Source organism: Bubalus bubalis, chromosome 24 (assembly GCF_019923935.1).
Source record: "Bubalus bubalis isolate 160015118507 breed Murrah chromosome 24, NDDB_SH_1, whole genome shotgun sequence".
Classification (NCBI taxonomy): Eukaryota; Metazoa; Chordata; class Mammalia; order Artiodactyla; family Bovidae; genus Bubalus; species Bubalus bubalis.
The window spans coordinates 22289594-22310851 of record NC_059180.1 but is presented as its reverse complement, the minus strand read 5'-3'; the positions used below and the strand labels follow the sequence as shown (position 1 = coordinate 22310851).

General features: G+C 48.7%; 1 protein-coding gene and 1 non-coding gene across 12 annotated transcripts in view; both read left to right on the top strand.

The window, feature by feature from the left end:
• The first annotated feature begins 3358 nt into the window (after positions 1–3358).
• TRNAL-AAG lies at positions 3359–3440 on the top strand. The gene has a single exon. It is a non-coding gene; the product is annotated as a tRNA-Leu (tRNA).
• Positions 3441–3599: 159 nt separating this feature from the next.
• POLR3E (RNA polymerase III subunit E) overlaps positions 3600–21258 on the top strand; it is a 34025-nt gene continuing 16366 nt past the window's right edge. For 5 of the 11 annotated variants that reach the window (XM_025274781.2, XM_044936001.1, XM_044935999.1 and 2 more), the window contains exons 1-7: positions 3600–3756; positions 12094–12167; positions 13241–13291; positions 16664–16741; positions 17448–17563; positions 17991–18073; positions 21035–21142. In XM_025274781.2, coding sequence (XP_025130566.1) covers positions 12132–12167; positions 13241–13291; positions 16664–16741; positions 17448–17563; positions 17991–18073; positions 21035–21142 — 472 coding nt within the window. In that variant the 5' untranslated portion in view covers positions 3600–3756; positions 12094–12131. Of the gene's footprint in view, positions 3757–12093; positions 12168–13240; positions 13292–16663; positions 16742–17421; positions 17564–17990; positions 18074–21034; positions 21143–21258 lie in introns of those variants that run through there. The other 6 variants (XM_025274787.2, XM_044936002.1, XM_025274783.2 and 3 more) reach the window with 5 other exon arrangements.

Sequence of the window (21258 nt, the reverse complement as noted above, 5' to 3'; positions counted from 1 at the left end):
ACCGTATATAAAATAGGTAACTAATAAGAACCTACTGTATGGCACAGGGAACTCTACTCACTACTCTGTAATGACATATAAGGGGAAAGGATCTAAAAAGGAGTGAATATATGTATCACTGATTCACTTTGCTGTACAGCAGAAAGTAACACCACATTGTAAATCAACTGTACTCCAATAAAAACTAACTGGACAAAAAGACCACAGGGAGGAGTGTTTCCTCAAAGGAAAATCAGTATTGGAAACAGAAGAGTGGGGGGAAGGATTCTGGGAAGGCACAAACAACACATTCCCACCCAGAGAGAGTATTCCCTTTGGGGAGGAAGAAGACAAGGGCCCTGAAGAGTAGAGGAAAATGTTAAAAAAAAAAAAAACTTTTCCGATGGTTTTGTTGCAAGCCTACGCTAAAATTTTATTACAGTCTTCCTGAAAGTGTAAATCCTCAGGGAGGCTAGTTCAAAGATCCATATTTGGTAGGGACATTTAAAAAAAAAATTACCTTTTATTACAGTACCGCCTACATAAAGTGTACAATCTTAAGTGTAGAGCTTGATGAATTTTAGAACATTTGCACACTCTAGAAAGCTCCCTCAGAGACACGCCCCCCCCCCCCCCCCACCTCTGGCATTACATCCCACCCCAACTCACACAAGGGTGACCATTCTTCTGACTTCTATTCTGGTAAAGACATTTTATAGGACAAGAGAATGGTTACACAATCATTGTCAGATTCGGGAAGATGGGGCAGGGATGTTTCATTAAAGTTCACTACTCTCATGACTGGCAAACAAGTGGTGGATGGATATAAAACTAGTTTCCTAGTACAAATTTTAATGCTAGTAAATTTCATAAGAAAAATGGTTAAATATTTTACTGGGAATGTTAATTCCCAGAAGGAGGTTCAGGCTGTACGGTTTGGTCTCAGACCAGGTTTGGGATGCATTTCCTTTTGCAGGGGCAAGGGAGTGAAGACTGCAGGGGATCCAGGACTAAGCCACCTTGTCCATCCCTCTGTCCCCAGCCGAAGGGGCTATGATCTGGAGACAGACACCCTTTACTTGACAGTTTCTAGACAGGGGGTGGGGGCCAGAGGCAATGTTTCATCTGTGGTGCTTGCCCTTTGTCCTGGCCATCCGCCCCATTAGCCAAGGGACAGAGCAGACACGCCATAGGACAGTGGGGGGTTAGCCCTTTCCTCTCTCCCCTTACATAAAGTTGCTGGGACCCAGCGGGTCCGAGTTCCGCTGCAGCATTCTGCCTCTCCGGCTTATTAGTTTCACATCTGACAGTCACAAGACAGCTGTGTGATGGCACCGCAGGTCTGCAAGAAACGCCCAAAGGAGGCCCTGGGCTCTGCCTTCCTGGATCAGCTGGCATTCCTGTTAGGCATCTTGTTTAGTCAATATTGGTAGGGACAGATGTGAATTGCTGCAGAATGTTCTGGCAGAAATATCTTTACCTCTATTTGAGCACTTTCCACACTAGGCAGGGCGGGGCTCATTTGTTAAAGTTAACAGATACCCCTAGCTTTAGCAGAAAAGAGGAATTTATTACAGTGATAAAGGGATGTCTGCAAGAATGTGAATGCCACTGGGCTCTGGAAAAGTCTTAAGCTGGGAGCCACAAAACCATCAGAATTTCTCTGTGACTCTCTACGCTTCCTCTCATTTTATTATTATTTTTCCATTCACTGGCTTTCTCTTCTTCTCCAGTCCATCTCACAGAATCTGGCCACCCCAAATCCCAGTTCAGTCAGTCGGTCTCAGAGACTGACCCCAACACTTAGTACAGTCAAAATAACAAATCAGGAACTCACCATGTCTCGTGATTGGTCTGACCTCTGTCCTGTGTTTACCATAGAGCCCACTGGCCACGGTGGGGGGAAGGTGACCGCCAGAGACTCACTCTCTGGGCTGGTCAGGCAATTACTAGAAAAGTAGAATTAGGCAGAGATTCCAGCAATTATTCTTCTTCATAGGGATATTTCCTTTTGGAAAATCCAGCACATAACTCACAAACAACTACAGTTCCTCCTGGTACTAAAACACCATGAGCAGGTCAAGGTTTCTATTGATTGCAAGGACTATTCCTCACTTGATTTTGATCCTCTCACAAGATAGATGGCCAAGATAGATGGCTGCTTCTGTATGTATTAAAGCTTGCTTTAAAAGTAACAAACTCTCCCACTACAATGAAAATCTTTGTACATCAATACTTATTTTAAAGGTAGATGGAGAAAAAAATATGCATTAAGGAGGAATTGAAGAGACAGAGGAATATGGAATGTCCAAATATCAGGGTGTGTGCCAACTGGATATTAACCAGAAACTTGAATATAACAACTTAATATAAACCACTTAAATGTCCATCTTCATAGCATGGAATAAATTAGATCCATATATATCAGAATAAATAAAAAGTGTAATATTGGAGTAGAAAAGCAAGTTGCAGAATAATATTGGTACAATGTAGTAAGGATTATGTAAATAAAAAGCAAGATCACACTATATATTTTTACTGGATTTTTAAAAGGATCACATTCACACTTTTAATGAAAAGCATATACATAAGAAAAGAATTGGAAGTAAAATGCCACGATATTATGTAGTGGGAATATGGATGATTTTTTTTGTATTTTTTCTATATTTTAAAATATCTACATATATATCAATATAGATAGATACTAAAAAAACAGGTGAAAAAAGTCAGTTGCAATAAATACTACTAGTATGATTAATATTTATATTTATGTAAAATCCATAACAATAAAAACAAAACACCTATTTCTATGGATATATCTATCATATATATGGTCATATGAATATATCCACATATAGTCACATAAATTCATAATAGAAGATCCAGAAGGATATGCAGTATACTAAGCTGTATAATGGTTACCTCTGCGGAAGGGACTTAGATACCAAAGGTAAAAGAACATTAGTACTTTATCTACAACGTTTTCATATTTTGCAATAATTCACATATTATCTGTGTAACTAAAAATTAAAACACATAATTGTAGAGAAAACTGCCTACACCAGTCCACGGGTTTGGCTTTCGGAACCCCTGGTGCGGGTTACTGCTGAAGCCCATCATTTACTCCGGTGTGGGTTAACCTGCTTAACGTGTTAAACGTCCTACTCAGAAAACAGATTCCTAAACTGCGTTTCGTTCTAAGATCTGTTCGGAAGAAGTGTGGGTCTAACTATTGGAGCAAATATTTTCTTTTTAGTAGCCGACACGTTCTAAAATAGTTCTATAGGGATGAAGTAAAACATACATCAAACAAAGAAACAGAAATGTACGTGCATGTAAATGTATTAAATAGCTTCCTGGAAAACCACAGTCACAACTGGGTAGCGTGGCCGAGCGGTCTAAGGCGCTGGATTAAGGCTCCAGTCTCTTCGGGGGCGTGGGTTCGAATCCCACCGCTGCCAGAGTCTGTTTTTTGCCCCTTGCTACCTCCTCGCCAGCTGTTTTGCTACTGCATCAGCGCCCCCTGCTGCCAGGCCAGGGCTGGCCGCCCGCATGAATGGAGCGGCGGAGGGGGCGGGTCCGCGAGCGCCGGGGCGGGGCATTGTGGGTAAAAGGAAGCGCTAGGGCCCGCCCCTCTCGCTCCCCCCCACGTGTCCGCCCGAGTTTCTCCACCGGCAACATGGCCGCTGCCTGAGAGGAGAGTCTGGCCACTGCCTCCTCTGCAGCCCGCGGGTACCTGGGCCGTTGCTGCCGCCCGCGCGCGGGCGCCGCGGAGAGGTGAGTGCCGTCTTGGCAGTACCTACCCGGGCTGGAGCCGGGCCGTACTCACGAGGTGGGCCTGGGCGGGGCTGCTGAGTAGGCCGGGAGGCCCGCGCCGCGCGGTGCCTAGGGGCTGGGGGCCTTTTGGGACTCCGGCGGGAAGGACGGGCAGCCTGCCCCAGGAGACCCGGGCCGGCCGCAGGCTCGGACCTCGCCTCGGCCCGGCAGTCGGTGACGCCAAGGCCGAGGCTACCGGCGGTGACTCAGGGTCCCGCCGCCTTGCCCCACCCGGCTCAGGCGGGCCTCCTGCGGGAGCACCTGTCCGAAGGCAGCCGGTGTCCTGCCGGCGTGGCGGCTCGTGGCAGTGGCTCTGTGGTGGGCGTGAGAAGGGGGCCTGACCACCCGCGAGGCAGGCGAAACCCATTGGACAGTGTGGCGCGGGGCAGGCGGCCCGCCCCGATGGGCAGGGGGAGGGTGTCCGGGGCCCCCTCCTCGCCGCCGAACCGGATCAGCTCGCGTCCGGCTAGGCCTGGAATTCTCCATTCATTTATTCCAGCCACCCTTCAGTGCTAATTGGGAGCCAGCGACGTGCGGCCGATGGGGCCGGCCCTGAAGGTTTGATGAGACGAGGTGTCAGTAAGCACGTCAAGTAAACCAGTAAATAAAGAAGGTCGTTTTGTTGTGTTAGCTTTAGAATCCTTGGGGGGGCAGAAAAAGGAGATCTTAAAGCAGTTGTCACCGTTTTCTTCATCTGTGAATTGGGGATAAGAGAATTCCCCCACCTCCTAGGGTGGTGATGAGAGCTAAATTAAGGGTAAAACCGGAGAAGCTCCAGATTGTGCGCTTGTTTCGTGGCTGTGTCTCCTGCCCTTTTAGATTGGAAGAAAACGTTGTGCCGAGTAAGTAACAAACCTTCCCGGGGATTATGTTTCTACTTTACTTAATCTTCACAGTTTTCTGAGGTCGGTACTTTTGTTGATACCCATTTTTGGGGTGAAAATAGTGAAGATCAAACGATGCTAGACGGGCTAGAGGTACCAGACGGCAGACTTGGGATTTGAACCTCTGGAGTTTTACTCCAGAGTCCAGGCTTTTACCCACTACACCATCCTGCCTTCCAACTAAAGGATCCACCAGCATAGTCGTTAAGAATGAGAATAAGGCTATTTGACATCAGCTAGACCCAGGTTTGTGGCTTAGCTCTGCCTTTCTCTGGCACTGTGACCTTGGGTAAGTTACTCTCTGAACTTGAGTTTCCTCTTTGGTTAATTGGGAATGGTATCAATACATGCTTACTTATAGAACTACAGATTACATGAGGATGAATGTATTAAATCCTTAGAGAAGGGAGGGGCTTATGAGTTAAGAATTAATTCTTTTTGCCTCTAGGCCGCCTCTCTCCTTTCATTGAGGTGGAAACTGAAGTGACTCAAAAAGGGGAGATGCCTTGTTGAAGGGGCACACAGCCAATAAGAATCCAGACTTTGATTGTTTACGCTGGGCGCCTTACCCCTTAATTCAGTTTTGTGTTGTCTCTCTCCTTCCAGTAGCTGGAGACTGTTTTTCTGTTTGCCTGTTTTAATGATTGGCCTCAGATCAGATCAGATCAGATCAGTCACTCAGTCGTGTCCTACTCTTTGCGACCCCATGAATCGCAGCACGCCAGGCCTCCCTGTCCATCACTAACTCCCGGAGTTCACTCAGACTCATGTCCATTGAGTCAGTGATGCCATCCAGCCATCTCATCCTCTGTCGTCCCCTTCTCCTCCTGCCCCCAATCCCTCCCAGCATCAGAGCCTTTTCCAATGAGTCAACTCTTCGCATGAGGTGGCCAAAGTACTGGAGTTTCAGCTTTAGCATCATTCCTTCCAAAGAAATCCCAGGGCTGATCTCCTTCAGAATGGACTGGTTGGATCTCCTTGCAGTCCAAGGGACTCGAAAGAGTCTTCTCCAACACCACAGTTCAAAAGCATCAATTCTTCGGTGCTCAGCCTTCTTCACAGTCCAACTCTCACATCCATACATGACCACAGGAAAAACCATAGCCTTGACTAGACGAACCTTTGTTGGCAAAGTAATGTCTCTACTTTTGAATATGCTATCTAGGTTGGTCATAACTTTCCTTCCAAGGAGTAAGCGTCTTTTAATTTCATGGCTGCAGTCACCATCTGTAGTGATTTTGGAGCCCCGAAAAATAAAGTCTGACACTGTTTCCACTGTTTCCCCATCTATTTCCCATGAAGTGATGGGACCGGATGCCATGATCTTCATTTTCTGAATGTTGAGCTTTAAGCCAACTTTTTCACTCTCCACTTTCACTCTCATCAAGAGGCTTTTGAGTTCCTCTTCACTTTCTGCTGGAAGGGTGGTGTCATCTGCATATCTGAGGTTATTGATATTTCTCCTGGCAATCCTGATTCCAGCTTGTGCTTCTTCCAGTCCAGCGTTTCTCATGATGTACTCTGCATATAAGTTAAATAAACAGGGTGACAATATACAGCCTTGATGTACTCCTTTTCCTATTTGGAACCAGTCTGTTGTTCCGTGTCCAGTTCTAACTGTTGCTTCCTGACCTGCATACAGATTTCTCAAGAGGCAGGTCAGGTGGTCTGGTATTCCCATCTCTTTCAGAATTTTCCACAGTTTATTGTGATCCACACAGTCAAAGGCTTTGGCATAGTCAATAAAGCAGAAATAGATGTTTTTCTGGAACTCTCTTGCTTTTTCCATGATCCAGCAGATGTTGGCATTTTGATCTCTGGTTCCTCTGCCTTTTCTAAAACCAGCTTGAACATCAGGAAGTTCACGGTTCACATATTGCTGAAGCCTGGCTTGGAGAATTTTAAGCATTACCTCACTACCATGTGAGATGAGTATAGTTGTGCGGTAGTTCTGATTGGCCTACAGGTTAGATTCCTGTGTGACCCAGCTATGGCCTTCAGGCATCTCCTCTGCTCTGGACCCTCCCTTAGATTTTACCTTGTCCCCTTTCCATTTGTTGAGCAGCCCCCTGGTGGGGATGTTTTCTGTGCCCAGTGCCTTAGAGCCACTGCCACAGACCTTTGTGGTCACAGGAAACCCTGCTGAGGTCAAGGTGGTCACTGCTGCCTTGTGGTGGTGGCCTGGAAGTACAGACCACACCCCTGTCCTCAAGTGTCCAGAGGCCCAAATCGTGAGGCCACCAGTCCCTGGATGGGGCTGAGTTAGGATCACCGGGTAAAGGGTCTGTCACTGCCTGATCTCATGCACTCATTTACCCAGTTAGTCTTTGTACTATATCAAGTGTTTACTTCACTGTTCTAGATATTGGGAGAACAGCATGCATTTTTTAAAAAGATAATAATGCCCGTATCAAGTCCGCAAAGTAAATTAAATCATCTCTGTTTTATAGTTAAAGCACTGAGGGCACTCATGGAGCATACATTCTAGTGCAGAAGACACACAACACATAATAGACTAGGTAATTCCAAGTTATGATAAGAACCTTGAAAGAAGTAAAACAAGGATTTGGTAGTGACTAGAACCGGGTGGAAAAGGTCAGTTTTCATTCCAATCCCAAAAGAAAGGCAATTCCAAAGAATGCTCAAACTACCGCACAATTGCACTCATCTCACACGCTAGTAAAGTAATGCTTAAAATTCTCCAAGCCAGGCTTCAGCAATATGTGAACCGTGAACTTCCTGATGTTCAAGCTGGTTTTAGAAAAGGCAGAGGAACCAGAGATCAAATTGCCAACATCCGCTGGATCATGGAAAAAGCAAGAGAGTTCCAGAAAAACATCTATTTCTGCTTTACTGACTATGCCAAAGCCTTTGACTGTGTGGATCACAATCAACTGTGGAAAATTCTGAAAGAGATGGGAATACCAGACCACCTGATCTGCCTCTTGAGAAATCTGTATGCAGGTCAGGAAGCAACAGTTAGAACTGGACAGGGAACAACAGACTGGTTCCAAATAGGAAAAGGAGTACATCAAGGCTGTATATTGTCACCCTGTTTATTTAACTTATATGCAGAGTACATCATGAGAAACGCTGGACTGGAAGAAACACAAGCTGGAATCAAGATTGCCGGGAGAAATATCAATAACCTCAGATATGCAGATGACACCACCCTTATGGCAGAAAGTGAAGAGGAACTCAAAAGCCTCTTGATGAAAGTGAAAGTGGAGAGTGAAAAAGTTGGCTTAAAGCTCAACATTCAGAAAACAAAGATCATGGCATCCGGTCCCACCACTTCATGGGAAATAGATGGGGAAACAGTGGAAACAGTGTCAGACTTTATTTTTCTGGGCTCCAAAATCACTACAGATGGTCACTGCAGCCATGAAATTAAAAGACGCTTACTCCTTGGAAGGAAAGTTATGACCAACCTAGATAGCATATTCAAAAGTAGAGACATTACTTTGCCAACAAAAGTCCATCTAGTCAAGGCTATGGTTTCTCCTGTGGTCATGTATGGATGTGAGAGTTGGACTGTGAAGAAGGCTGAGCGCCAAAGAATTGATGCTTTTGAACTGTGGTGTTGGAGAAGACTCTTGAGAGTCCCTTGGACTGCAAGGAGATCCAACCAGTCCATTCTGAAGGAGATCAGCCCTGGGATTTCTTTGGAAGGAATGATGCTAAAGCTGAAACTCCAGTACTTTGGCCACCTCATGCGAAGAGTTGACTCACTGGAAAAGGCTCTGATGCTGGGAGGGATTGGGGGCAAGAAGAGAAGGGGACGACAGAGCATGAGATGGCTGGATGGCATCACTGACTCGATGGACATGAGTCTGAGTGAACTCCGGGAGTTAGTGATGGACAGGGAGGCCTGGCGTGCTGCGATTCATGGGGTCGCAAAGAGTCGGACGCGACTGATCTGATCTGATCTGAGAACCTGGTCAGGGAAACTTGTCTGTTCCTGGAGGGGGTGGGATGGTGATATCTAGTGAAAAGGAGCCAGCTTTTTTTTTGAAAAGACCTGAGGAAAATAGATGATGTGCAAAGTTCCTGAGACTGGCTGGGGCTTAGCTTGTTGGAGGCCCAGCAAGATCATATGGGACTCTGGGGCCATGGAAAGGAATTTGGATTTTATCCTCTGCGACAGCTGAAGAGTTTTGAGTGGGGGAATGATCGCTTTCCTTCCAAGGAGCAAGGGTCTTCGAATTTCATGGCTGCAGTCACCATCCTCAGAGATTTTGGAGCCCAAGAAAAGAAAATCTCACTGCTTCCACTTTTTCACCTTCTATTTGCCAGAAAGTGATGGGACAAGATGCCATGATCATTTTTTGAATATAGAGTTTTAAGCCAACTTTTTTACCCTCTTTCACCCTCATAAAGAAAGAAGGTCGTTAGTTCCTTTTCACTTTCTGCCATTAGAGTGGTATCATCTGCATATCTGAAGCTGTACTATTTCTGCCTGCAGTCTTGATTCCAGCTTGTGATTCATCCAGCCTGGCATTTTGTATGATGTACTTTGCATAGAAGTTAAATAAATAGAGTGACAATATACAGCCTTCACATACTCCTTTCCCAATTTTGGACCAGTCGGTTGTTCCTTGTGAGGTTCTAACTGTTGCTTCTTGTTCTGCATACGGGCTTCCCAGGAGGCAGGTAAGGTGGTCTGGTATTTCCATCTCTAAGAATTTTAAACAGTTTGCTCTGATCCACACAATCAAAGGCTTTAGCGTAGTTAATGAAGCAGTAGTAGATGTTTTCTGGAATTCCCTTGCTTTCTCTATTATCCAATGAACGTTGGCAATTTGACCTCTGGTTGCTGTTCTGCAGGTACCGCAAGGGACACAATAGGTGAAAATCTCTGCCTCTGTCTAGTTTACCACTGTGTGGCAGTGGGGGTGGGGATGGATGATTAACACGAAGCTGTAAACTGTCGCATGGTGATACGTGCTGTGGAGAAGGAGCTGGCTGGGGGGATATTGTGGTTTTAACTGGGTGGGCAGGGAAAGCCTCAGCCATGAGGTAGAGTCTGAGCAAAAACTTGAAAGAGGTGAAGGAGGGCGCTGTGAGGTTATGGGGGCCAGTGGAGCAGTGACAGTCCCAGAGGTGGGATTGGGGAAGGGAGGAGGCCTGTGGAAGATAAGATCTGAAACGAAGAGGGTCGGGGAAGGGTTGTTTAGGGCCTCGCATGGGATGGAAGTGATGTTGGCTTTTATTTCTGGTGAGACTTAAGGGGGAGGAGTAGTGTGATCGCTAGCAATGAGTTCAAGGTGGAAGCAGGGAGGCCAGTTAGGAGGCTGCTGCTCTAAAGCGGGCAGGAGCTGGAGGTGGCAGTGGGAGTGCCCAGATGCTTGGCATACTTTGAAGGTGGAGCTTACAGGATTTGCTGGTGTGGGATGAGAGGAAGAGAAACGTCGAGGATGATGCCAGTGCTTCAGCCTGAGCCTTGTTAGTGTCTGGAATGTGTATCTGGAATAAGCAAGATGACTTTGCGTGGTGGCTAGGACAGGGGCCTAGATGCCATTGAATCCCGTGGTGAAAGTATGGATGCTCTTTTAAATATTAAACCATTCCAATGTTAAGTGGATTAGACAAAAATTGAGCTGGGCTTACCAAAAGAAAGAGGTCTGGGAAAGGCTGAGATCAGAGGCTGTCCAGGTGCCTTATTTATTTATTTTTGGTCTGCCCTAGGTCTTTGTTGCTGCCTGCGGGCTTTGTCTAGTTGTGGCTACTAGAAGCAGCTTTCTAGTTGCAGTGCCAGGCGAGGCCTCTCTTGCAGAGCACCAGCTCTAGGGTATGTGGGCTTCAGTAGTTGAGGTGTTCGGGCTCAGTAGGTGTGGTGCGCACGCGCTCAGCTGCCTCTTGGCACGTGGGACCTTAGTTCCCAGAGCAGGGATGGAACCCATGTCCCCTGCCTTGGCAGGCAGTTTCTTAACCATTGGAACACCAGGAAAGTCTGCCCAGATGCCTTTCTAACTGAGCATATCCTTCCTTTAGGAATATGAAGGTGAATTATAGTCAGACCTCCAGGTTCCTGGATTCAGCTAACCTCAGAAAGTACATTTGCCTTGCCCCTGGCAACTATTTACATAGTATTTACATTGTATTTATGACGTTTTACATAACATTTACATTGTATTAGGTAAGATAAGTAACCGAGAGGTGATTTAGAGCGTCCCTGGTGGCTCAGCTGATAAAGAATGCACTGGCCAGGCAGGAGACCTGGGTTCAGTCCCTGGATTGGGAAGATCCCCTGGAGGAGGGCGTGGCAACCCAGTCCTATATTCTTGCCTGGAGAATCCCCAGACAGAGGAGCCTGGTGGGCTACAGTCCATGGGGTCTCAGAGTCGGCCACGACTGAGTGAGTAAGCACAAAGATGATTTAAAGTATAGGATATATGCTTAGGTTATATCCAAGTGCTATGCCATCTTCTGTAAGATATTCCCCCAGTATTCCCCCCTACCCGACCGCTCACCCCTTCCCCAATCGATACTGAGGGACAGTGGACTCACCCTCCACCATGAAGACCTACCTTCTCTCCTCCTGATACCTGAAATGCTTCCTGTTGCCTGGAGTCCCTCTTCCCCTCTGCTGTCCTGGCTTGTCCAAATCCTTCTGTCCTTCAAGACCCAGCCCAAACTCCCCTTCCCTCCCCCGAACTCCCCGAACTGTAACTGAGACCTGAAGTTGGGTGGTGTTGATGTCTTCTTGGTCCTCTTGCTTCCTGTGTGGCTTTGGTAAAACACAAAATAGTGTCTGAGTTCCAATCTCTTTGTGATTAAATGGGGACAGGTGAGAGAAGAGTATGTACGTGAAGAGGGTCATTTTTAGACATACACACACACACAGAGAAAATCACAGAAAGGAGGTCATCTCACTTGGGGTTGGGTTTAAAGTCAGCTTGAAAATCAGCTATCAGAGACGGAGTCACCCTGGGATCCAGGCCTTGGGATCGTCTGCTCTTCCTGCTGCACATTGGGCTCTCTAAAGGTTCCCCACGGCACCTGATTACTTTCCAAGGGTTTTCTTTGTGGCTGTGGACCAGGCAGCCACCATCTTCCTGCCTGGTGGTGAATTCTTTGTCAGTTGGTCAGAAAACCCCTGAGGTTAGTCATTTACCCTTTCTCGTGGGTGTAATTCACGTGTGATGTCTTGAGTCCACCGGTTTGCACCCACTGCTTAGTGCCTTCTGCCTGCTTTGTTGTTGTTGTTGTTACTTTTTATCGTTTTGATTGATGGGGTATATCAGCAAAAATGATGTGGGCTGTCCACTTCTGAGTGCATGAGAGATACAGGAATAAGATCTGTTTCTGATTGCCTCAGGCTTCTCCTTCCCAGAGCAGGATGGACTGGTTACAGAATGGGTGTCCAGGTGTGTTGGTTGAATGACTGACAAGCCTCTTGCTATCCTTGCAGATCAAGTCCGAGGACCACGTGGCTGGCTCCCCCCTAGTATGGCCAATGAAGAGGATGACCCAGTCGTACAGGAGGTAACTGCCAGGGCAGGGTCCCTTCCATCCATCCTCAGGCCAGCCAAGGACTTGCTGGCTTCCTCTCTACCTGGAACCCGCTTCCTCATACCTGCCTGGCTGACCCCCTCACTTCCTTTAGGTGTCTGATCCAGCATCACCTTGTCAGAGAGGATTCCCTGACCAGCCTGCCTCACGTGACGTTCTCGTGCACGCCCTCCGTAGCCCTTTACTTTGGCCATGTCTTGCGTTTGGCCACAGCACTTCTCAGCCCCTACACATAAGTCTTTTTCTGCTAGAGTGTAAGCCTCTTCAGGACAGGGATTTTGTTCTGTTCACCACTGTGTCTGCAAAGCCAAGTTCAGTGCCTGGCAACTAATACTCAGCGACTATTGAATGCATGGGCTTACCCAGATTCGGTCATTTAGCAGTTGTTCGCTGAATCCGTTCCGTGCTGGGGACTGTGACAACAGGGAGCCAGGCAGTGCTCCCTCCCGCGGGAAGCTTAGGGTCTGTAAGACTGGTAAGGAAGGGGTGGTTCCAGAGTCGGCCCAGCCTAAGACACATCCTAGAGCCACTGGGCCTTTGCACATGCCGTTTCCTCCACGTGTGCCTCCCCGTGCCTGATGAGCCTTCTCTCGTCCTTAAGGCCTGGAGGTGGGCGAGGCCATGGTTCATAGGAAGAGCTAGGGAGCAGGAAGGTAAACTGCCAGGTGCGGCAGGGGCAGTGAGGGTTGAAAAGAAAGTAGGGCCAGTCAGACCACCTTAAGACAGGCCAGCCCAGGACGGGAGGTGGAGGGCACGGGGGAGGCCCTCCCCTGTGTCAGAAAAGCATTTCATTGGTTCCTCTAGGATGCACCTGATCTGGGCACCCTCAGGGAATACATTTTCACTGGGGTATAGTGAACTGGGCGGGGGACATACCCAGGTTGGAGATGTGGTCCCCTTTGCTTTTAGCATCAGTTGAGCTATTTCTTCTTCCCCCAGACTGCCTCAGGGCCACTCTTGCTGAAATCTGAGGAGCAGGCATGTGCCCAGGGCAGGTTGGGCATTGAGTTCTGTCTCCTGGTTAAGTCTTTTTCTCTTGTTCCTAGATCGACGTGTACTTGGCCAAAAGTCTGGCAGAGAAGCTCTATCTGTTTCAGGTAATTATGAGACATAAAGGTAAGGGGGGGAAACACAGTAAGTGATAGACAAGGAACAATGTGGAACCTCCAGTTGCTTAGAATTCTTGGCACAGAGGGTGTGCTAAGACAGTCTCTTTGCTTTCATGGATGGATCAGTAATAGTCTCTAATTTCAAAGATGGAAAAACCAAGACAACCCTAAGAGAACAGCGTATTGGATGAAGCTTGGGCCTGGGGACAGCCTGCTGGTAGTGAGGCTCGGTTGTGAGTCCTTGGGCAAGTTCATTAAAAAAACTGTCTGTGCCTCAGTTTCTTCAATTGCACAGTGGTGATAATAATACCTGCCTGATAGGGTCCTCATGGGAATCAAGTGTGTCCTTATTAAAGTGCTTAGAACGCTGCCTGGTACAACATTAGCACCACGAATGATGCTGCCGCCGTAGTTGAGACTCAGGAAGGGGCTTTCTGCGGCAGCTCCAGGGCCGCATCAGCCAACCCCTCCCCTCTTTGCTGGGCCAGTAGTTTTTTATTTGCTTGTGCCAGGTCTTAGTTGGGGAATGGGGATCTAGTTCCCAGACCAGGGATCGAACCCTGGCCCCCTATACTGGAAATGTAGAGTCTTAACCACTGGACCACCAGGGAAGCCCCTGGGCCAGTAGTTTAATCCTGGTCACTCCTCCTTGTAACCCTAGACTGTCTGCAGGAATCATTCAAAGCACTTTACATATGTTAACTCATCTCATCCCATAGTAGCCTGTAGTGGTTATTGCTATTGTAATTTAATACATGTAATTCTTGAGATCTGATTCACACCCATGCAATTCCCCCATTTTAGTGTAAATGCAGTGAATTTTAGTCTGTTCACAGAGTTGTACCACCAGCACCAGTCTATTTTAGGAAGTGTTTGTCGTCCCATCCCCCCAGTCCTAGGCAACCATTAACCTATTTTCTGTCTATAGATTTGCCTTTTCTGGACATTTCATATAGATGGAGTCATGTAATATGTGACCTTTGTGCCTGGCTCCTTTGTTTAGCGAGATATTTTCAAGATTCTCTCTTGATAGAATGTGTATGAGTACCTCATTTCTTTTTATGGGTGAACATACCCCATTGTATGGACATGTGTACCACATTTTATTTCTCTGTGCATCAGCCGATGAGTATCTGGGTTGTTGTCATGTTTTGGCTATCATGCATAATGCTGCTATGAACATTCCTGTCCCAGGTGTTTGCGTGGAGAGGTTTTCATTTGTCTTGAAATTGCTGGAACCTGTGGAAGCTATGTTTAATATTTTGAGGAAATTTATATTCCCAGCAATAAGATTATTAAGTATTGGGTTGGTCAAAAAATTAGTTCAGGTTTTCCCCATAAGGTCTTATGGAAAAACCCAAACGAACTTTTTGGCCAACCCAGTATTTTTGTCCACGTGTTGCATGTGAGAAAAAGGCCCAGGGAGGGTAGGATCTCACACAAGGGGCCTGGGACAGGGCGGCAGCTCCCTCCTGGCACGTGCCGGTGTGCTGGGAAGACACCCGGCGTTGGGCCCAGGGGGCTGGGGGCTGTTGTTCGGGGCTTTCTGCGCCTGCTTCCTCGACTGACTGCAGAGTGCTGGACCCGGTGGCGGTGACAGTTCCTGGTGCGCCAGGCCCCGTGCTGGGCCTTGGCTTCGTTTGCCTCATTCCCTGTTCCTGGTGGTCCTGGGAGGCAAGGAGCTTGTCTGAGCACTTGAGGAGTAAGTGGCAGAGTGAGGACTGTCTGATTCCAGATCCGCTCCCTCCCCCACCACCCTTCCCAGCGGTCAGGAGGTCACAGGGCTGCCCTGGATTTTCGCAGACCAGGGGCCCTCCCAGGCTGTCATGGGCAAGTCTGTCCCAGCTCCAGGCCCAGTCCAGACCAGTTGTGCTCCAGGCTGCTTCTGGACCTGAGCTCCAGCCCAGGAAGCAGGGAGGAGTCACTCTATTGCTATTTAAGAGAGCTTTTAGGGAATAGCCGTTTCCTTGGGCTAGAATATAGCTAACTGATCTCAGATGGCCTCCAAAGGAGGGTTTACTTTACGCAGTGCCACACCTCTGCCCGGCTCCTTCTGGAGGCTGTTGTGCTTCTCACAGCGTTGGCCACAGTCTTTTGAGAGTGAGTCCAAACTGTGACTCATCCATCCATCCCCCCAGCGGTGTACGTACAGCACGGGAGAAATAAAGGAAAAGTGGGTCTGTGAGGAAGGGTGTTACCACGGTCTTCTTTGTTCAGAGCAAAAGAAGCGATTTGAGAGCAGTACACTCATGTGTGATACAAAATAACTTCATACTTGATGACACGGGGGCCCAGAGAGGCCTCTCTGAGCAGGTCAGTTGGCAGACCGACTCCCTTCCAACGTTATGGAAAAGCCCACGCATCAGCCTGCAGCCTGTAAAGAATCTGCCTGCACACAGGAGACCTGGGTTTGATTCTGGAGTCAGGAAGATCCCCTGGTGAAGGAAATGGCAACCCACTCCAGTATTCTTGCCTGGAGAATCCCATGATAGAGGAGCCTAGCAGGTTACCATCCATGGGGTCGTTGGACATGACTTAGCGACTAACTCACCACCACCACCACCGCCCATCAGCAGAAGGAGAGAGAATGGGATAGCGATTCCCATAGATTTATTGACTGAGGAAAAAAAAAAAAAGCACAACCTAACAGTTGAATGAGAATTATATTTGGTTCAGCAGATGTACTGAAGAGGAAAGCCCAGAGAGAGCCTCTCAGACAGCCCTGTGGGACTATTTTGAAGAGATAAGGGAGGAGAGGGTAGATAGGAGTTTTTGCATACAAACAGCTTCTCTGTGTGTGGGAAGTGGGAACAGCCTGGGCTCTTTGAAATCGCTCCTTTGTTCTGCACCTTAACTGTTGGGTACCCTGTTTTCTCCTTCCTGAATGCCCTTAGGGTGCCCTGTAGGGGGAGTGGCTGCAGGGGCAGAGGGTTTGAAGGCCACAGCATCCTTTGTGGCAGTTGCTTCTGCAGCGAGCAGTTTTTGTTTTCTCTTTTTGCTTCCTGTGGTCTCATTTTACTTGTCCTTCTCCACCTGGGTGGCCTGTAAATGAGCAGTTAAGACTTTGGACCCTTACTCTTGACTCCCTTGGTATTATGCTGGGTTCCTAGGGGCCGTAGGGCCGTGCGTGCTGGGGCCTGTTGTGGTTCCTAATGCTCGGGCATGTCCCTCGGATGTGTGAAAGTGGCTCTTTGGAAGGAGGCTCGCTGGAGCCAGTGAGATGGGATGCAGGAGACCAGCGGGGGCCTCCAGTCTGGGGTGGGAGTGAAGAGTAGCTATTGATTCTTGGCCAGCGCCCCTAGAGCCCAGCTCTGGGCAGGGCTGGGCGGGGTGGACTGACGGCTCCGTTCCCTTCCCCAGTACCCAGTGCGTCCAGCCTCGATGACGTATGATGACATTCCGCACCTCTCAGCCAAGATCAAGCCCAAGCAGCAGAAGGTGGGATTGGCCTCCTGGGCAGAGGAGGAGGGATGGGAGAGGTGATAGAGTGGGAGCTGAAGAAGCCCAGAGGAGTGATTGGAGAGTAAGGAAGAAAGCCAGCAACTTGCAGGGCCTTGAGAGCTGCAGAAGGAAACTTCCAGAAAGAAAGGGGGTGGGCAGCTCCAGAGAGGCCAGGCAGGAGTAAGGCCTGAGTTGAATTAGAACACGGGATGGGGTGGACTCAAGTTCACAGGGCAGGGCCAATGTGAAGAGGGCCCGGTATGGGGAATCTCATGCCTCTCAGGGCTGGGGTGACAGGGACCAGGAGACCCGCATGTCCTCAGGCAGCTGCAGCTCTAAGCCCTGTCGTCATGTAAAAAGCTACACCAGCATTGCCAATTCTGCTGACATTTGAAAGGAAGTTGGAAATAAGGAAAAGAGAAAAGCTCTTGATGTTTAAATGTGGGTACCTAATGTAGACTTTGGGGAGTGGAATGTGGCGGCAAGCAAAACTACATGAACCCCCTCCAAAAAAAGCACTCAGGCCCTTCTCTTGGAATGTGGGTCTGTAGCCTTTGTGTGGACTGAAGTCCAGGGGCCTTCGGAGAGGGATGGGGTCAGTCCTGAGACTGAGGTTAGGAGGTGGGTGTGGTCGGGCTGGGGTATCCCCTGAGCGCTGTGCCTCGGGGTCCCCATAGCTGGTGGGGGTGCTTGGTGCCTCCAGGTAGAGCTTGAGATGGCCATCGACACGCTGAATCCCAACTATTGCCGCAGCAAAGGGGAGCAGATCGCGCTGAACGTGGATGGGGCCTGCGCTGACGAGACCAGCACGTATTCCTCGTGAGTGTCCTAGGACCCGAGGGTGCCTAGCTTCGCTTTCTTCAAATATGAGCCTTCCACGGCCCTCAGCGACACCGAGGCCCTGTGCCCTGCAGCTAGGCTCCCCACCAGTGGCTCATCTTTGCATGACTAGGCCTGGCACGGGCTCGGCCGCCGGGGAAGTTGTCTTCCCTCCTGAGATGGCTCCTCTGACCAAGTTCTAACTGGGCTGAGAGGAAAGCTGGCCCCTTGATGGGAGAGGGAGCTCCCATCTACTGCATGTCTCTCGGGCCACAGTTGAGTTTCCTCATCCCAGCGCCCCTCCTGCGGCACGTGCGGCCTTGGTCTCTGGCTGTTGGAGTTCAGGTGTCGGGGTGGAGGGGGCTGTGCCTCCAGGCCCAGGCCTGAGCTTCCTTCCCCTTGACCCTCGTTCTCCCTGTGCTTCTAGGAAGCTGATGGACAAGCAGACGTTCTGCTCTTCCCAGACTACCAGTAACACGTCCCGTTATGCTGCTGCGCTCTACAGGCAAGGTACCCACTCTGGGCTGCTGCGAGGGCTGAGTGGGTGGGAGGGAAGCAGGGTGAGGGCTGGGGCCAGGAGAGGACACCCTGAAGGCTGCCTCTGAAAAGTTGTTGCTGAGCCGTGAAAGACGCCAGGATTCTTGGCCTCTGGGGGAGAGGAATTCATTCAGGGTCAGTGACAGGCTTGATTGCTCAGAGCTTTTGTGTAATAAAATTTTATTAAAGTATGAGAGAGAAAGCTTCTGACATAGACATCAGAAGGGGCAGAAAGAGTGCACCCCTGCTAGTGTTCAGCCGGATGTTGTGTAGCTACAGGCTGCCAGTTAGAGAAAGGGAATGTCTCAGAACTCAGAGCCTGGCACCAGGCCCCTCACCCCCAACATGCAGTTTGAGATAACATGGGCACAAGGTGAGTCATCCCGGGCCGTAAAACATTGACATGAATCTTGAAGAAAGATAGGTTTCCAAGTAAATATATAGTTTCGGTAACATAGATTAGGAGAACAATGTATGAGTAAAACATACTGGTTTGTTGAGCCCTTACCAGCCCTGAGTTGTAATGCGAACCGTCTTGTAGAAAGACAGAATCTAGGGTAAATGCATAGTTCATTAACATAGCTTAAGAAAAACATTTCCATAAGAAAAACGCGTTGGTTAGCTCAAGGTTTGAGAAAAGTTAAGTTCAGGTGGAGCCAGGTGTCATTATGGCAACCCAGAATTGTAAGAGAAGCCTCCTTTTAAATTTGTATAGAGAAGGAAAAAAACATCTGACACTTGCAGTTTATTTCCTCCTGCTGCTTAAGAGAGAGAGAAAAACAACGGACACGTGCAGCCTGTTTCCTCCGTTTGGAGACCCCTGGCCTTCCTGTCTGTTGCACTCTCAGCCACAGAGGCCAGGCTGTCAGAGGACTGGGGTTTGCCACCTCCAAGGACTTGTACAGTTACTGCCAAACCTGATGGGGTGGGGCTCCAAGGTCATCCTCCTGGGACACAGACACACACACACACACACACACACACACACACACACACACACACAGCATGACCTTTGAGGCTGGAGTAGAATTTTGTCTTAAATACAAGGTATTTATGACCCAACAATTCCATTCCTAGAAAGCATCTATGCGAGAGAAATGAAACATAGCCACACAAAAACTTGTACATAGGTGTTCACAGCAGCAGCATTATTCATGGTAGAGAAAAGTGGAAATGATCCACGTGTCCATCAAGCTGATATATGGATTACAAAGTATGGTATAGCCATACATTTGAATATTATTGAGCCGTAATAAGGAAAGAAGTACTGATATGTACTCCAACATGCGTGAGCCTTGAAAACATTAAGCTGAATGCAAGAAGCCAGGCACAAAGGGCCACACGTTACGTGATGCCATGCGTATAAAATGTCCAGGACAGGCAAACCCATGGAGACACAAAGTGTCAGTAGATTATTGGTTCCCAGAGGCTGGGAGGAGAGTGGAATGGGAACAGGGTTTCTTTTTGGGGTGATGAGATGTTCTAAAGTTGATTGTGGTACTGGATGTATTGCTTTGTGAATATGTTAAAATACATTGAATTGTGTGCTTGAAATGGGTGAATTATATGTTATGTGAATTATCTCAGTAAAGCTGTTAAAAAGTACAAGCTTACTATAAGTATTTAGAGTTTATAAAGCAATAAAGAAATTTGAACACTTAGGTGATAAACTGGGGTAGAATAAAAGTAATATCAAATAGCTATACTCATCTGATTTGAACTCATATCTCAAGGATATAATTCTTTAAAGCCACATTCCCTTTTTTTTAAATTTTATTTATTTGGCTGTGCTGGGTCTTAGTCGTGTGCAGCTTGTGGGAGCTAGTTCCCCTACTAGGGATCGAACCCAGGGCCCCTGCCTTGGGAACACGGAGTCTTAACCACTGGGATGCCAGGGAAGTCTTTAAAGCCACATTCCTTCCTCTGCCTAGTCACGTATTTACTCCTCATCTCGAGCACTCTGCTCCCTCTGGTGTCGCAGAGAACCTCCACCGAGCCCCGTGTCTGTCTGATCTCCTTCAAGCCTACATTGACTCGGTTGAAACTGATTATCTTTGCACCGCCTCCCAGTGCGCAGGTCTGAGGCCCAAGGAAGAGTTAGGATCTGAGTCAGAGGCGTGTAGACGCTCTTGTACCCGGCTCCGCCAGGCCTCTCTCCAGCCCGTTTGTAGGAGCCAATTGTTGGCTATTTTCCTTTTGTTTATTTGTGGGCTGCGCTGGGTCTCTGTTGCTGCTCCGGCTTTTCTCTAGTTGCAGCACGCAGACCTCTCGTTACCGTAGCTTCTCTAGAGCGCAGACTCAGTAATTGTGTCGCATGGGCTTAGTTGCTCCGCGGCACGTGGGACCTTCCCAGACCAGGGAGCGAACCTGTTACCTCTGCATTGGCAGGTGGAATTTTATCGATTATGCCACCAGGGAAATCCCGGCACTAGCCAGCTTCTTAAAAGATGGGTGGGATTCGACAGGGAGACAGGTTGGAGGATGTGGGGTTAGGGAGGCAGTGAGGTTGGTCTGGCAGAGGCCTGGGTGGGGGCCAGGGAGAGTGGGGTGTGTTTGCTGAGTGGCCTTTGGGGCCAGAACAAGCAATTTGCAGGGAGGGGAGTGGGGGCCGGGGTTGAGAGGCCCTTGAATGTTGGTGGAGGAGGGTTTGCAGGTAAGCCTTAAGAAAGCAACTTTGAGCAAGAGTCTGGGTTCACGTCTTGGTCTGGTTTATGTGCTTGCTGTGTCCAACACAGCCAGATTGGGTTGTGAATGGCAGTCAGCCTGATGATCCCAAGGCTCTAGGACTGGGGGCTGGAGCAGAGGCGGGAGGCAGTTGGGCAGTGAGCTGAGGCCTTTCAGGGAATCTGGGGCCCTTGGTGACTCCCGTGAGCCAAGCTGGGTGGGTCAGCCTCAGCTCCTAGCGTCAGGTCCAAGCCCTTCTTCCTCTGCCAGGTGAGCTCCACCTGACACCTTTACATGGCATCCTGCAGCTGCGGCCCAGCTTCTCCTACCTGGATAAGGCAGATGCCAAGCACCGTGAGAGGGAGGCAGCCAATGAGGGTGAGCTCGGGACCCCCAGCCCTGCGTCTCTCTGTACGTGTTAGTGGGCGAGGTCGGTCGTGGGAAAAGTACTGAAGGGCTGGATTACAGGGTCCTTAGCAGCATCCCTGGCCTCT